The sequence below is a fragment of the Mixophyes fleayi genome, chromosome 8, assembly GCF_038048845.1.
Source record: "Mixophyes fleayi isolate aMixFle1 chromosome 8, aMixFle1.hap1, whole genome shotgun sequence".
Taxonomy (NCBI): Eukaryota; Metazoa; Chordata; class Amphibia; order Anura; family Limnodynastidae; genus Mixophyes; species Mixophyes fleayi.
The window spans coordinates 17940365-17957426 of NC_134409.1; the positions used below are offsets into that span (position 1 = coordinate 17940365).

At 41.5% G+C, this 17062-nt stretch overlaps 1 protein-coding gene across 7 annotated transcripts in view; it reads right to left on the reverse strand.

Annotated features, from left to right (window-relative positions):
• Positions 1-17062, reverse strand: part of MCOLN2 (mucolipin TRP cation channel 2) — a 33849-nt gene that overhangs the window by 16457 nt on the left and 330 nt on the right. For 2 of the 7 annotated variants that reach the window (XM_075182009.1, XM_075182008.1), the window contains exons 2-5: positions 16879-17030; positions 2840-3002; positions 912-1085; positions 185-335 (exon numbers count right to left, since the gene is read on the reverse strand). In XM_075182009.1, the coding sequence (XP_075038110.1) occupies positions 185-335; positions 912-1085; positions 2840-3002; positions 16879-16919 (529 nt within the window). In that variant the 5' untranslated portion in view covers positions 16920-17030. Of the gene's footprint in view, positions 1-184; positions 336-911; positions 1086-2839; positions 3003-5803; positions 5880-6195; positions 6503-12098; positions 12167-16878; positions 17031-17062 lie in introns of those variants that run through there. The other 5 variants (XM_075182012.1, XM_075182014.1, XM_075182013.1 and 2 more) reach the window with 5 other exon arrangements.

Consider the following 17062-nt stretch of genomic DNA (forward strand, 5'->3'; position numbering starts at 1 on the left):
CAAGCTGGGAGGTCAACAACATACGGCCTTCTCGTACAAGCCATAGTGGGATGGCTGTTTACATAAACTAGACCGAGCTGGACCAAATCCCTCTTAATGCCGGACCAACAGCAACCGCATGGGGAGAAAACTTTGCAGGAAAAAAAAAAAAAAAGTGTTTCACCAGCAAGTCAATGTAAAGTACCTGTTTCCACAGTAGGGTCTATATAAAATGTTTCATTGGATGGGATTATTGATCTCCTATGGTAATGTTGCTTACAGATCTTCAGTCCTTTTCTCTTCTCATCATTTTCATAGCCGACTGTGCCAAGCGAGAGGTTTCCAATCTGACGGTACTACATGAACAGCGGGAATAATCAGATCATTATCTTTGTATAATAAAAATAAATTGCAAGAAAAGAAAAGAAAAAAAAATAATAATTTACAAATCAGACACAGCCTCTCCAGCTGCCAGTGGTGGTGTCCTGCTACCCCCTGGAGATCCTTGGTCTGCTCTAGAACCCTGCTCTTCTCCAGTAAGAGAACACCTAAAAAAAATCTGAAACTCCCCTCCCAAAAAAACCCCACTTATAACCATAACCCTCCCCCGTCTCCCGAACCTGTTAATCCAAATTATTCCCAACATTGAAGATAAAAGGTGGGCCTGTCAAGGGTAAGAGGCTATATCAGTGATGGCTAACCTGTCACACTCCAGGTGTTGTGAAACTACAAGTCCCAGCATGCTCTGCCAGCTATCCGCTAGTGATCTACCAGCAAAGCATGCTGGGGCTTGTAGTTTCACAACACCTGGAGTGTCACAGGTTAGCCATCACTGGGCTATATATAAACGTCCCCGTAATGCCCCCTATATATTGAGTGGTGATGATGTCCCAGGATGATGGTCTATATTAGTAAATCACACTGGCTTTTACCTGATGGATTACATAGAACACGCTGTCGTAGAGATCTTTCTGAGTGTAAACCGTGCGGCTGTAGTCATCTTCATCCACACCGGTATATCCTTTAAGAAACAAGTGCTTGAAGGCCATCGTGTTCTCTTCTTTAAAGGAAACCACTAGTTGGTTGCTTAACCCAAACAGGACAAGCTGAAAGAATTGAATTACAGTAAGATCACATGAATGAACTGGTCACATGACATAGGTCACATGACAGATACGAGACTGAACGCTGATAATCTTAAGGGATTTGTCAATAGATTTATCAGTTTGTACATATCTTTCTGTGTAAGCTTTCTTCAAAACCTGTTTACCACTGGAATTAGTGGCCTGGGAATATTGACATTAATACTCTTACTCATGCTATTCCGTCTGTCAGTGAAAGCAAACAGTTACATCCCTGTTGCAGTGCACTTTGCTCTGAACGGCTTCTCCAATATTGAAGTTGCAATTTACCCAACCTTGTTTATGAAAGAGAGTAGAGGGCACAAGCAGCAACAGAGAATTGCATTGGACAACCACTTACGGCATCACGCTTCAGGCCTTCAATGTAATTAAAATTCAAAATCTCAGTCATAATTATTGGTGCTGGAACTTCCAATGCTGGTAGATTAATGCGGCATGATGGCGCAGCAAGAAGCAGACCCAACTCCGAGTTCTACTGTGATATACCTGCAAGTTGGGCCTGCCTTTGTGGGGGTCAGATTTCATCATGGAAATCAACTGCACAGAGGAAGGGACCTAGGTGAGGTATGCTCTCAACTCAGGTAGGGGCTTACTTTTTAAAGAATGTTTTTAAAATGGTCACATTACCCTTAAAGCTGTGCTAACACCTAGGGCTGGATTTACTAAACTGCGGGTTTGAAAAAGTGGAGATGTTGCCTATAGCAACCAATCAGATTCTAGGTATCATTTACTTAGTACATTCTACAAAATGACAGCTAAAATCTGATTGGTTGCTATAGGCAACATCTCCACTTTTTCAAACCCGCAGTTTAGTAAATATACTCCCTAAAGTCCAAAATCCCTCCAGCTGTAGCACCAAAGACTGCAACTTGCAACCTTTTCTCCTGGGGCTCCTCCGTTCCTGCTATAGCCCCAGCCAAAATCTGGAGGAAGAGATTGCAGCTTGCGATAAGTTTTCCAGCTCTCTGCTGCCATTCTAAGATGTTTAACAAAATTAATTTGCCGGTCCAATATTAAAGAACCCACAAAGCCCTGGGGAAAAAAGTAGCTCCATGAGCGAGACGAGTTGCAAAGGACCTATGCAGACGAAACAACTATTAGGGTTCCATTTAGCATGTGGCCAGTGGGCACGGGGTACATCATCAAGCCCTGGTACATTACAGAGCTTTAGGGATGATCCGGACTGCAAGATGTGGATCCAGCTGGTGGATTGGCGAGAGGTCAACTAGTTACTCTGAAAATTCAGCAGGGCTGAAACAACACATAATGGGCCGATAAATGTAATTACCACATTCATACCAGCATTACAGTAGTACCCCCTGGTATAATATTGCCTTGATGCCTAGTAAAATTAAAGCGACCAGACACTTATCCCAGTGGCTTCAGTGATAACTGGAGGGTGCATAGAAGGAAGCCAATCCCAAGTGATGATTTTAATTGTAAATAAGAAAGAACATGTGTAAAGTCACACAAATAGTAGCAGTACCAAACAATGCTGGTTTGCTCCAATATAGTGGACCATGAGAGCAGGCAGCTGGAAACTAAGCTATAGCCCATTGCTAATCAGTTTAGAGAGAAAGTTTTGGGGTTAGTGGTTGTGCAATATTTTGCCATTTCAGCTTTAAAGAAGGAGGATGGTAAACGCCGGTCAACTGGTGATGACAGAGGAAGCTGGTTTCCATGCAGAAGTCATTAAAGTGTATCCAGAAAGCAATTACCTGTGTGGTTACCATGACAATCTTCAGAACCTGCAGCACGAGTTTCCACGGGATCTGGCGCCTGGCTCTGTACTTGTCACAGGGACTCATAAAATAGAACTTCAGATCTTCCTTCAGTTTCATGCCGGCCCTCTCCTGCTCCATCTCCTCCATGGAGGGTCCCCTACACAACAAAAGCAGGGACCACCAATTACTACACTCTAAATATATTATGACTACTAGTATGGTTTATCTTACTTTAGAAGTGTTTAGTGAAAGCAGTTATGTTCTGTAATCGCTAATCTGTCGCTAATTACATTTTTAATAAGAGTTGGAGACGCAATATCAATTCACAGAGCAAAGTGATTGAACAACAAGAATGCAAGATATGCAGCACATTTAGTTCTATGTAAATTCGTCTATTTGGTCGCCTGGGACATAATTTTTCGTTAAGTAACTCAGGGCAAAAGCACTTAAGTGGAATCGTGGTGATGATGAGAATTAATGTTCTGCCAAAAATAAACAATAAAGGTCAGTTGAAAGCAGCAGCTCTTGGGGGGGCAATTCATTAGGTTGGGAAATCTTTTTAGGACCCCTGGAGTGACAACTTTAGCTCCCCAATGGTCCCTGTATAATGGACACAGGTCCCTTAAAAACTCAGCCCATTAAACCAAAAGGGCAAATAGAAAATAAAATAAAAAAATAACTTTTACCCAGCTGCATACCTTCGCACTGACCACAGCACAGCGATCAAGGTGCGTAGTCCCCAGAAGGCTCCTTCTCAGGCAGATAAATCGAAAAACTTTTACCCACAGTGAGTGCTTGATGCGATTGGCTGGCATTGAAGGGGACCGAAACAATCAAAGTTGGGAATCACGGAGGATGGTCACCCCAGTTAAACAAATAAACCCTTATATTTGAACTAAACCAGTATAGGAGTCCCACAATGATGTAAGTATAACGTGTCAAACAATTTGCTTTAAAACGACACAGGCAAAAACTGCAACAAATATTTCCGCGGGATTCCCTGATGTACCAGGAATTCGCTAGATCACCGAGTAAGTTGAAAGGGTTGATCTTGATGGACACCAGAATCCAAGCTTTCCAATCATTACATCAAGCACAAAGAAGTGGTACATGTCCAATTTAGTACTGCCACAGAGTGCAATTTAAATAAATACATTTCTTGTAGCAACACATAATACAGGGGTAGGCAACTTGCGGCTCTCCAGGTGTTGTGAAACTACAAATCCCAGCATGCCTTGCCACCTATCTGCTGGTTATCTACTGGCAAAGCATGCTGGGACTTGTAGTTTCACAACACCTGGAGAGCCGCAGGTTGCCTACCCCTGACATAATATATCCGAACTAAATAATTCTCAACAATTGGTGACAACAGGGGATGGAAAATCAAGGGAGGAGGGGAAAGGGGGCATAGTTAATACACACATCATCAAATTGTTTTCATGATAATTATACAAGCAGCACAGATAACCCATTTTCTTTGTATATAAAGAAATTCAACAAAGTCTGCATTTATCATACTTTCTCAAATTAGAAACATATTTGCTGGCATAAGACAAAAACCCACATTGGTTATAGCCCCATTCGTATCAGATCTCAAAATGCTTATCAAGCAAATCTGGAAGTCCTTTTTATATGGGAATTACCCTCATCAAATTTACCCCAGGTGTCATGAATGCGATAGGAATTCCAAATCAGATGTATAAATGTCCCTTCATGTGTTTTGCATTTAGGATACTTAGGCGAGCCTCTAATACCCCCATTATACATTTGTGAATATATCCGATGTATGCAGTGATCACATTTATATATACTGGTTTCTCACATAACAAAAAAAAAAAAAAAAAACTTCCTGGGGATATTATTATCATCATCATTAAATTTATAAGGCGCCACAAAGGGTCCGCAGTGCCGTACATGACATATACAGAAAACAGTGACCCGTGACACAACATGATACATAAAGAACAAAATATGAAGAACAAAAATATATAAAATATACACACACACACACAGGTAACAGGGTAATGCAAATCAAATTATTTCTGGGACAATGAGTGAAAGTGATGGTAGAAATCAGCGAGAAGTAGGCCGAAGCTTAAGAAAACAGGGCTAGGGAAGCAGGCCAAGAGATACAGGGGGTGATGGAATAGTAGAAGGAGCACACAAGGAAAGAGGGCCCTGCTCCTGAGAGCTTACATCCTAAAGGAAAGGGGGAGACACACATAAGGTGGTACTAACTGTGGGAGAGAGCCAGGACAATGGAGTTAGGAGGAGGACTGATAGATTTGAATAAAGAAATGAGTCTTAAGGGCACGCTTGAAGCCTTTGAGAGTAGATGCTAACCTGATGGAACATGGAAGATCTTTCCACAGCAAGGGAGCAGCCCGGGCAAAGTCCTGAAGACGGGTGTGAGAGGAGGTGATCAGTGAAGTAGTGAGGTGGTGGTCACAGGCAGAGCGGAGGGGGCGGCTAGGAGTGTAGGTAGAGATGAGATTGGAGATGTAGGGAGGGGAAGATTGATTAAGAGCTTTAAAGGTGAGGGTGAGGAGTTTAAATGTAATTCTGTAGGGTATGGGCAGTCAATGTAGTGAGTGTTGGAGGGGGACTGCAGAGACAGAGCGGTGGGATAGAGAAATGAGGTGGGCAGCAGCATTGAGGATAGACTTAAGAGGATCAAGGTGAGAGTGAGGCAGGCCAGAGATAAGGAGATTACAGTAGTCAAGGCGAGAGATAACAAGCGAGTGAACGAGGGTTTTCGTGACCTCCGTGGTGAGAAAGGAGCGTATCTTGGATATTGCAATTTCCTCAACCTGATAAAGAGAAACTTATTCTACCAGTAATTTAAGAGGACTACTGGCTGTATATACGGACAAGAATAAAAAAGGGGGAAAGAAAAGAATAGAAAAAGAAAAAAGAAATTGGGCAAGATGAAGGTGACCAATGTAGCGCAACAACTACCTGCCACCTTGGCGTGATCCTGACTGTCGGAACAACTTGCGTTCTAGGTGTCAAGCTTGAAAGGTCCTCCGTTAACCTGTGGTTACAAATATTTAGCTCTGAAGTCACTTAAAGCAGCTCTATAAAGTTCTCTATGACTTCATCAACTCAAATACAACGCAGTGCTGAATGTCACCAAAATGAAAATAACTTAAAACTGCATACACAGATCACACCCAATACATGATTAGAGTTCCTTAGAAACTACCAGCTTCAATAATCATGAGGATTCAATACAAAAGACATAGATAAAGATATATATATATTACAGCAAAGCAACAGTGACAGAACACTAAACACTCACAAAAAAAACAACAAAAAAAACATAAAAACTACAATAAACATTCACTTACTCAACGATCATGGTCACCGTTGTCTGGATCAGGAACTAGCGACAGACTTGTTTCAAGGAAGGCAAATAGGTTTATATGACCTTACGTCAGGAAGGTACAATGTTTAATAACTAAAATACCGAAAACAAGTCATAAAAGTCTTCAGAGCTTCAAGTCTGGACAGAGTGAGTACAACCAGTAGCCTGTACGATCCCTGGGCTCTTGTGTGCAGACAGACGCCAGTCAGAAATAGATGAACCTCACATCAGACACAAAACTCAGAGGTTAAATGGCTGGTATATCCTGGTTGTAGGATCCCCTCACTTTAATATTCCAAGAGGTGGAAATCAGTCAGTAAATACTATAAACAACACACAAACCCGGATACTCCACACAGAAACCAGCCTGTGACACATACACAGAATTTCTTGTTTGTTTTGTTGGCAGCCAGTTAGCAAGTCTTGCTAGGCTCACTGGGTATAAAATATAATATATACACACATCGTACATAATTATATATTAATATATCTTGTGTGTCTAAGATCAAATACAGAGCAGCAGTAAATCCTCTATTATCCAAATATTTTAGGAGTGGCTTTGTACCTGCATTAGGAGGTATGCAGAAATCCTGCCTTTGCCTAGTGAACTCTTGGGAAAATAACCGTTAACAACTCTAATTTTACAGTGAATATTTGCCTCAGTGTCAGCTGAGAGTTCTGTTATCACAGAGGATCTCTCGAGACTTCTCTCATTCCAACTTAAGGGCCAATTTATCAAAATGATTGTCATGGCAGATAGAAGTTACTGTTATTTACCACTCCCAAAAGTGATAAAATGTTACTTTCACTGCGGTTTAACAATATTTGATAGCATTGTGCCGCTGGGCAATACACAGATGACACAGGGAAAGCTGGATTCAGCTGTCAAGTTTGTTTTTTTGTTTTTTAATTAAGTAAAAAGGAACAGGGGTGAGAGAATGAAGTGAAGAGACTCAAAGGGGGCGGTTATCAAACATTTTATAGCCTTAAATCACGTGAAGACGGAGGTTTCTGCGCGGTTAAGGCAAATCTAAAGCTGGGTACACACTACAGAATTTTCCACCAACTTTTTATGCCGAGCGATTTTACATGCGATCGATGGTCCGATCGCTCGGTCCATGGACTGCATACACACTAGCCTTGTTTAGGACGATAAAGGGAAGAGCGGACGTCCCTTTAGCGACTTTTTACAGCCATGTTGTCGTGAGCAATGATTGCAATTTCGTACACATCGGTCGGAAGTTTATACACACTACACAACGGAAACGAGATTGGAACGAAAATATTAAACGGTACGACCAACCAAATGAGGCGACAATCGTCCATTAGGGCAGACTTTCGACCATCGTGTCACTGCACACACTGACCCGACTTTTGAACGAGCGGTCGTATGTCGGCTGATTGAGCCGATTATTGGACGAAAACCATGTAGTGTGTACCTAGCTTAAGTATCGATTAAATTTATCAGTAGCACAGATCTCTCCTGCATTCAACAATGCCATCCAATAGTATTTTTTTTAAAAATAAGATAAAAATAAATAAATACTACATTATTTTATATTTTAAGTGCTGTGATAAAAATCAACCTCATTACCCAAGAAAGGCGCTTATGTAACTAGGACCCTGGGGTTGAGAGCGTACCAAGTCCTTCTTCCCTCTTTAATTACACACCACAGCCATGCTACATTTACAGAAATTAAATACATAAATCATATAATATGTTAATGAGGCTGAAGGATGCATATTTTTAAAATTCCGTCAGCAACAGCTTGCAAGCATAAGGAAGTATAGTAACTGATGCTGCAGTCAGCAGACCCCTCAGGTTTGTGCGGCTCTACTTTATAAATGTACAGCCACTAACAGCACTACCCCCCTCCTTGTCCTGACACGGCTTCTCTCCAGGCGGCTCTCCTCAAAGACCAACACAAACAGGACGGCAAATCCCCAATGGAGAAGTATAAAGAGGACCGTTGTATAAATGTTACAGAGAGATATTTTCATATCCTGCTTAGTCCTCATAGAAGGACACCTAGAGAAAGTGAAAATAGGAAAGTGAATGAGATTCCTTCCAATCATAAAATACTAAAGACAAGCCGGAGCCGACGTGTAGCGTCATCTGCTAAAATAAGTAGCCGTGGCTGCAGTTTTGTGGGTTGAACATTCATGAGCATACAACCTATTAATTTCAATTCATTTCAGTGATGTCACTAATTGTGTGTGGGGGGGGGGGGTTAAAAATGGAAAAGTGGGAAACTATTTGTATAAAATTTGTTAAGCCCATAGAAAGCATCTCACTAGTCCATATACATAGATTGTAAGCTTGTGAGCAGGGTTCTCTTACCTCTCTGTCTGTATGTATTACCCAGTATTGTTTTATCAATGTTTGTTCCCAATTGTAAAGCGCTACGAAATTTGCTGGCGCTATATAAATAAATGTTGATGATGATGATAGTTGCTGACTGGTCCTAATTCTTAGGACAAGCCTAAGTTTTAAATATAATGTCCCTATTTATTAAGAAGAAAAAAAACTGGCCAATACGATTTACCTATATATAAAATGCAGTTTTTTTTTCCAGTGGTTATTATCCAGGCTTTATAATTTCTAGCCTATTATGACATAAGCCGTGCCCCTGCCACTTAACTAATGAAGTGGCCAGGAATCGGCTAGTTGCCATGCTCTCCGGGAGTACTCACAAATCCGGGAGACTCCTGGACATTCCAGGGGTTAAATGTATCGAGGTGTGATTTTTTTCAGCTTTTTAAAATTGCGGCAAATCAAGGGTGATAGCCAGTGATTTTAGCTCCAAAGTCGCCAGATGTATTAAACTGCGATTTTTACTATGATCTTAAAAATCGCTGGTCATCTCCGGCGATTTGCTGCAATGTCAAACACTCCCGTATTTAGCAAACTCTCCTGTGTTGTCCTCATCTAGCTGGGAGATTGGTAAACACATCACTGTTACACTGTTCTGCCTCTTCAGCCGGAGGTCCAGCAGCTGTCAAATGTTTAATAGATAAAAAAAAATTGTGGGGGTCCCCCCGTCCGGTCAGTATTTTAACCCTAGTGCTGCCAGCTACCGCTGTTTAGGTTACGTGAAAAATCGGGGAAAAATTTGTGTTAGGTCCCCCCCAATTTTCACTTAACCAGCACTAGGCAAACCAGCCGGGGTGGGTAGCACTATAGCAGGGGGACACTACAGAAAATTTCTCCAGATGTGATATCTTTAACAATTTTACCAACGACTGAAAAACAATAAAGTCTGGATCAGCTGCTGATTCATGTGTGCACACTATTGAAGGTTTACAATATTTACCGTCAGATCTGTCCCCTTCATGTGTCATAACCATCAGCTGAAGAGATGGTGACTCTACACACTCCATAGAGATCTATGGACACTGCCGGTCCTGAGTGCATACACACTGCACAGCGTTCCATCGTTGAATAACATTTTTAGTTTGGTTTAAAAATCAAACGAAACGTTACCATGTGCTTTGGAACGATAATCGTTCATCATTGGGCATTCACACTGATGCGATATTGGGCTGAATGGTCGGTTATCGTGTGATTGGCCTAGCCTAAATCTGGGTACACACTACTGAAATTTCAACCAACTTTTTATGCCAAGCGATTTTACATGCGATCGATGTTCCGATCGCTCGGTCCATGGACTGCATACACACTAGCCTTGTTTAGGACGATAAACGGAAGAGCGGACGTCCCTTTAGCGACTTTTTACAGCCATGTTGTCGTGGGCAATGATTTTAATTTCGTACACACTGCAGTGACATTCGTGGGAAATGTAACGAGATACCAAAGACATTAGCATAAAGGGGCAGAGCTTTCGCTATAGTTAACTCCCAAAACAGCATAAAAACAGAAGGCAACACTGTCTCTTCATTTATTCCTATTTGTAAACCTACAATGGCTACAGTAGTACAAGAACAAGCAACTGCACTTTCCCTGCTTGCGGTGGCAAGAAGACTGCAGGTACGGAACAAAGGGTAATAACACACGTGCTTTATACACGTGTAATGGTCAGCAGCCAGACAGGTGCAATACACATCTATACAAAACACAAGCCTGTGATGTGCGGATACCGCACCACGTGGGACTGGGACAGACATCAAAAATTAACATACACACGCCCCCCAGGTCGAGGAAGTATCGGAGGATTGTCGTGGATCAGTAGGAAGTTTATACACACTACACAGCGGAAACGAGATTGGAACGAAAATATTAAACGGTACGACCAACCAAATGAGGCGACAATCGTCCACTTGGGCAGACTTTCGACCATCGTGTCACTACACACACTGACCCGACTTTTGAACGAGCAGTCGTATGTCGGCTGTTTGAGCCGATTATTGGACGAAAACAGTGTAGTGTGTACCCAGCTTAAGGCACCATTATTTTAAGATTGTAAACGGCAATTTATGTTGATATCTATTGTAAATGTATCGCTGTTTGAGGAATTTTACAGGTAACAACATTAAGCTTTGAAAGCCAGGTCAGCAGATATTGCAATAGATTAAAGGGCAATAGGCTATTGTTTACGGTTAATGCCAGGGAAAGAAAGTCTTGGCACCTCTAGTTAAATGTTAATTAGGCTATTGTGAGCAGTCTTTGATTCTATTGTCTAAGACAAGCTCTAAATCAAATAACCCTGCTTGCGCCTGTGATATGTGACTATTATTTAAACATACTATGTTAATTATTTAACTGTACACCATGTTATATTGTGTGTGTATTGATGTACTGTATTTGCATGTACAGCAGTCAGTGTCATGCACATATGTGAATTTTATTTCCTCTTATGTAAATTGGCTTTTATACTAGGTTTAATTTTGAGACATTCGGATTATTTCCAGTACAGCTTTTAGTAATAAGCTAAAAAACAAAAAATATATAATAAATTGTAAATCATTTGAGTATGTGTTATGACTAAAGGGGATGTACTTGCTGCTCTGCATATAGCAGGACAAAAAAACAACGTCCCAAATGTCCTGCATATTATATAACCCTAAGACAAGCATATATCATACTTGTAGACTCTCCCGGAAGGTCTGGGAGATTTAAAATAATCTCCCAGACTCCCAGGAGAGTCTCGCTAACTTCCTGAAGCCAGATGGAAACAGTTGGCAATGGCCAGATTTGCATAATCAAGCTCCACCCACTGCAGTATGGGTAGGGCATTATAACACTGTACTGCCGTGGGTAGAGCATTATCACACAAGTTGCATCATTAAGTACTGTCTGCCCCCCAACTTCCCAGAACTATTCTCTGAATGTCCTGGGAGCGATCTATGGCATACATAGCCATATGCCCATCATCCTACTTTGCAGCTTTATGTGGGAGATTAAATTGAGCGAGACAAGTCTCTGGAACAGTCCACGGAGACACATTGAGGCAATGTTGAGGTTGAAATCTCCGCTCATTTTCCCTCGCTCCCATAGAAAAATGGGCAAGATGCGTGAGGGTGTCCTGCTCTCCCAGAAGAGGTACCCATAATTCGGGAGCCTTCTGGGTACTCAGAAACAGTGGGCAAGCACGGCCCATCGTATACAGTGCCGATGCCCACCATATATAATTCTATGAGGACAATAACATGCTCATCATTCCACCACATAGCTGCGCCCCAACATTACAGCTTATTATTTCATTATATTTAGAGCCCCATGGGCAGATGATACATCTGGGGCCCCACAGTGCTGCTCCCGATCACAGAAAATATAGATAGACTCATAAGACAGCTTGCCATTAATAAAAGAAAACAATTTTAAAAGTATAGAAACATACATAGATCCATTAATACTACAATACGATCCTCTCACATTATAGACTACAGGGATCAGATTAGATCTAGTGACTTCTACATATATCCTACCTTCCACCCCTTGTAAAGCAGCTTCCAGAGACACTATGGCAGCGTCTGTACAGTGTGATTAATGTCAGCGTTTACTTCCCCAGCAATTCCTGACACATCAACACATGATTTATATGTAACTGAAAAATGTGTAGAAAGTAACACGTGTCAGCAGTTTACCCTTGAAATCAGTCTCCAAATGACTGTAGATTTCACGCGGGCACCTCAAGACCCCAGCTGAGCCTCCTAGCTGCTACAATGGTCAAACGTTATATCAATGCACGTGACTCAGGATTTCCCATTGAGATCACTCATTATAAACCTTTAGTCATGACAGGGGTTAAATTTTAACATCCCCCTCCCCACTGGTCTGAGTCAGGAGATTGTGCAAAATCTTAACCACCAAAGCCATGGGGAACTAGCTGGATGTGAGCAATTATTAATTATCATTTCATTTATATTAGTAGGGTCATTAAAGTTAAGGTAAACTTTCACAAAGGGTGCTTCAACCTTCAGGAGGACTTAAATATGTTGTCATGTGTGCGCCTTACTGCGAAACACTAACTACATGCACTGCTATAACTTCCTGGCATCTGGCTTTGCTTTTCAGCCATGTATTTATATAATCAGGCAGATTTATTTTAATCACTTTGCCTGCCTATGACATAGGTGTGGGCATGTGTACCTAAAACTTAAAGTTATCTGTAGGCAGAAAAGCAGTTAAAGGGACAATAAAAAAATAATATCTGTTGCCAGCAATGTCTATTTATCAATACAAAATAATAGTACAATAATCTTGGAGGTGCTTGCACCACCATGATGCCCGATTGATAGCTTTAACAGAAGGAGACCAGTGACAAAAATGGATAAATTAAATTAACACTCATTTTTGTCAGCAGAGGAAAGGAATATGGGCTTTTGTGCCACCCCCAGAAAATAAATAGATATAGTTATACTAAAGTTTAAGGGTGAACGGTAGATATAACATAACATATAGCTATATTTGATAAGTCAATTTCTATTTGCAAAAAGTTATTTATTTTTATAGCCTCAATAAGATTTTGTTTTATAAATAGGCCACTTGGCGTTATATTTATCAAAATGCAGCAATTAGCATCATTTTTTTTGCATCAATAAAAAAAATAATAAAATGTTAAAGGGTCATCCGAGTACAATTTTCCGTCACTGCCTCTACACGCAGTGGAACTAAAAGGTCCAAACTTGGGCTGTCAGTTATACATTTAAAAAAAATAGATTACATTTTTTTTTTATTTTTTTTTTTTTAAAACAAAAAAACAATATATTTTTAAATATTTAAAACTTAGAAAACACAGATGTTCTTCTGTTATCACCACAACAGAATAAGTATGTACCCCCATGACTTCCCCATGCATAGCCATAGCTGGTGAAAAGAGCTTTTCGCCCTTTGATAAATATACTCATTGGTCTTGGACACTTGGAACAGCCTTCCATCATAGGAGTAAGGAGAGGAATAGACTCATAGGGGAAAATTAAACAGCCTGTGAGGTGCTGCAATGTGTCTGCAGAGCAGACCGCTGCACCTCATTGAGGCGATGTCCGGTGGCACCTCGCGGAAAATTGGATGCGCCCTATAGACAACAGTGCCTCTAGTGGCACAACATGTTAGAACACGGTTTAAGCTTTGCCATGCAATAACTCAAGTAAAAAAATCTGACTATAGTTTGTGATAATAGATTGAAAATAATTGCAAAAAATATTCCCAAACTGGGCTGAAGTAACTGGTGTTAAAGGAAATGTCCACTCTCAGACATCTACTACTCATCCCGCCCTCCTGTAACTCTATGGTGTAAGTTCCATCCCCAAGGAACTCATCTTCATTCCAAAGGGACCCAAAAAACTCTTTAGTACCACAATCAGAAAGTTGGTCCCGCTGCATCATCCAGACTTGTATACATCTTGTTCACTGAATACAAAAAAAATAGTTGCTATGCAGCACAGTAAAAATTATTGTCATCAGCCATGTTAGATTCAGAGTGTATTGCTATATTGTACTGAATACACTTAAAGACAGAAAATCTGTTTATCACAGGAGAAAAATCTTCCCCCCACAATCCCAGCTTTGTCTTAGAGAGTTAAGGTTTAGTTTATCTCTAACCAAAAAGTACAGTTGATGATTAAGTGAAACCAAAGAGGGTGCCGGCTTACAAGAAATCAAAGGTCATTTCAAAAACATTTAAGGGTTTTTCAAAACTTTAAAGCCGCCAAATATAAAAATAAACAAAAATCTAATTAAACACAGGGGGCCTGATTCATTAGTGATCTTATCTGCCATTTTTTGCTTATCTTAAGCAAATCCACTCTGTGCATGCTCAGAAAAGGGAGATAAGAAGCAAAATCCACTGCGCAAGTGAAGAATTTCTTAAGTTAAGATAAAAATACATCTTAACTTCACTCTTATCTCCCAGTTTCTTCTTAAAAATAAGCATCTTAATTTTTGCACAAGATAAGATCACTAATGAATCAGGCCCAGTGTTCTCACAACAAACCTAAAATACAAGGCAGAATAACCAACACGAAAAGACCTCTTCTTTCTCCTCCCTACCTCTAGGCCCGACTCCCCAGCCCAGTTTCTCGAGCCCATCCTCCTGGGCTCAAGCCTACTTCACACGGCTGTCACTTATGCTCACCGTCTAATCTACAACTTGATCTGCAAAACTACGTTCTTTGCTGTCTGGATCTCTATAATTATGCATTATTCATAGCCAAGTATTGTATATTATTGTTAATATGTACTTTGTTCACCCCCTTCGGGGTGCTTTATAAATAATAGATAATGTGCACAAAAGCACACGGCATTGTCACAAACGGGCAGTCATAGCTACAGTCAGGTTCGAAAATAATACCTAGACAGAGGTAGGCAATAAGTCTATTTCCTTGTGCTGATATTTGTAGTTCCAAATTAGCTGGGGAGCAACAAGTCTGTAACCGCCATGGATGCCCAAAGTGCAGCCCACGTAGGTTTTGATGTTCCTATAGCCCAGTCCTTTCTAAACCATTCTTGCCCACTTTTCCTACCTTACTTCTTGGATATGTGGCTAAAAGGTAGCAGAATAAGTGGTGGACAGCACCACATACCTCAGTAAACACGGAGTAGGATGACGCAATTTCATGTCAGGTCATATCTACGTCATCATTTATATAGCGCCACTAATTCCACATCGCTGTACAGAGAATGCACGCATATCAGTCCCTGCCCCATTGGAGCTTACAGTCTAAATTCCCTAACATATTCAGAGAGAGAGAGAGAGAGAGAGAGAGAGACTAGGGTCAATTTGATAACAGCCAATTAACCTACCAGTATGCTTTTGGAGTGTGGGAGGAAACCGGAGCACCCGGAGGAAACCCACGCAAACACGGGGAGAACATACAAACTCCACACAGATAAGACCATGGTCAGGAATTGAACTCATGACCCCAGTGCTGTGAGGTAGAAGTGCTAAACACTAAGCCACTTTGAGGCAGTTAAGTGCTCTCCAGGGTAATGACATGCTCTCCCAGGAGTGCAGGAGATCTTACCCTAAATTTGGAGCTTCCAGGAGATTAGGTAACTATGGTCTAGCGGCATCCACTCCTGAGGTTGCCAAGAAAGGACTCTCTGGGGTGCACCTGATGAATGGTCAGTGAGCTTCTCAGATTAGGTTGTGCTGGTTGGCAGGGTGATGGGTTGCTCTCTGCCCCAGTGATTTTGGCAGGTGACTGAGCTGAAGTCTGGGTGTGAGAGGACACCGCTCCAGGGATTCCTGCATGGTGCGCTCCAGGGATTCCTGCATGGTGCGCTCCAGGGATTCCTGCATGGTGCGCTCCAGGGATTCCTGCATGGTGCGCTCCAGGGATTCCTGCATGGTGCGCTCCAGGGATTCCTGCATGGTGCGGTGTAAGAAAGATCTGTCTGTACAGAGACTCCTTTCTGGCTGGATATGAAGGCGCCCACCCCATGTGACCAGCTCACTGTGACCATGAACTCCATAGAGGCAGATTCTCTTATTTCTAATGAGCTAGTGAACCACAGTTAACGCTATGTAATTTTCCAAAGCAAAATAACACCCACAGTATAGATTTCACTCCTTTGGCTCCTGTAATATGGGAACTAGTTCCTATAGTTTCTCGAGCCTTATTTAAAAGTTGCAGCGGGTGCCATAGTCCCAATTGAGGTCTCCAGGCCCCCCAGCGAAAAACAAACTTTGGGCCCCCATGTAGACCATACAGAAGCACATTTTTGAGCATTACTCCAATGAATTAACTCTTAAAAATGGCTGCAAGATATTGTTTCCCAGCCATATAGGCTACAACAGAAGGGATGTTTTGCGGCATCGGCAGGCCAGACATCGAACCATAACAGGGATTTAAATGATCAACATAACAGCTGTGAAACAGTGATACATTAACTGGGAGGCAATATCTAGGGCAGTGTTAGCTAACCTGTGGCACTCCAGGTGTTGTGAAACTACAAGTCCCAGCATACCCTTCCAGCAATAAGCTGCTATATATTGGCAAAGCATGCTGGGACTTGTAGTTTCACAACACCTGGAGTGTCACAGGTTAGCCAACAAGGATCTAGGGGGATCGTGACAACCTGGCACCCCTTTTTTTCTTAAATGCCCACATAACTATTGATAAAAGTTTTTTTCTTAAACTGCTAACTAAGCAAAAACTTATTAGTTCTTTTAATTAGAAAGACATCACTTATTTAACCCCTCCACTGCCAGCACAGTTCAATGAACAGTAAATATCACACTATCTACATGTGTGCTCCACTTACCCTGTAGGGACAGACCCAAAAGACTTCAGGGAAATATCCATGCAGACAGCAGGATGGCAAAGTTCAGAGTAGTGGGTGAGGGGAGAGGGCCTGGACACAGTCAGCCAGACTGATGGGAGGAGCTGGGAAGACCCTCCAGTATGTAGAGTAACCTGTAGAGGAAATCATTTAATTGGGGAGGTTC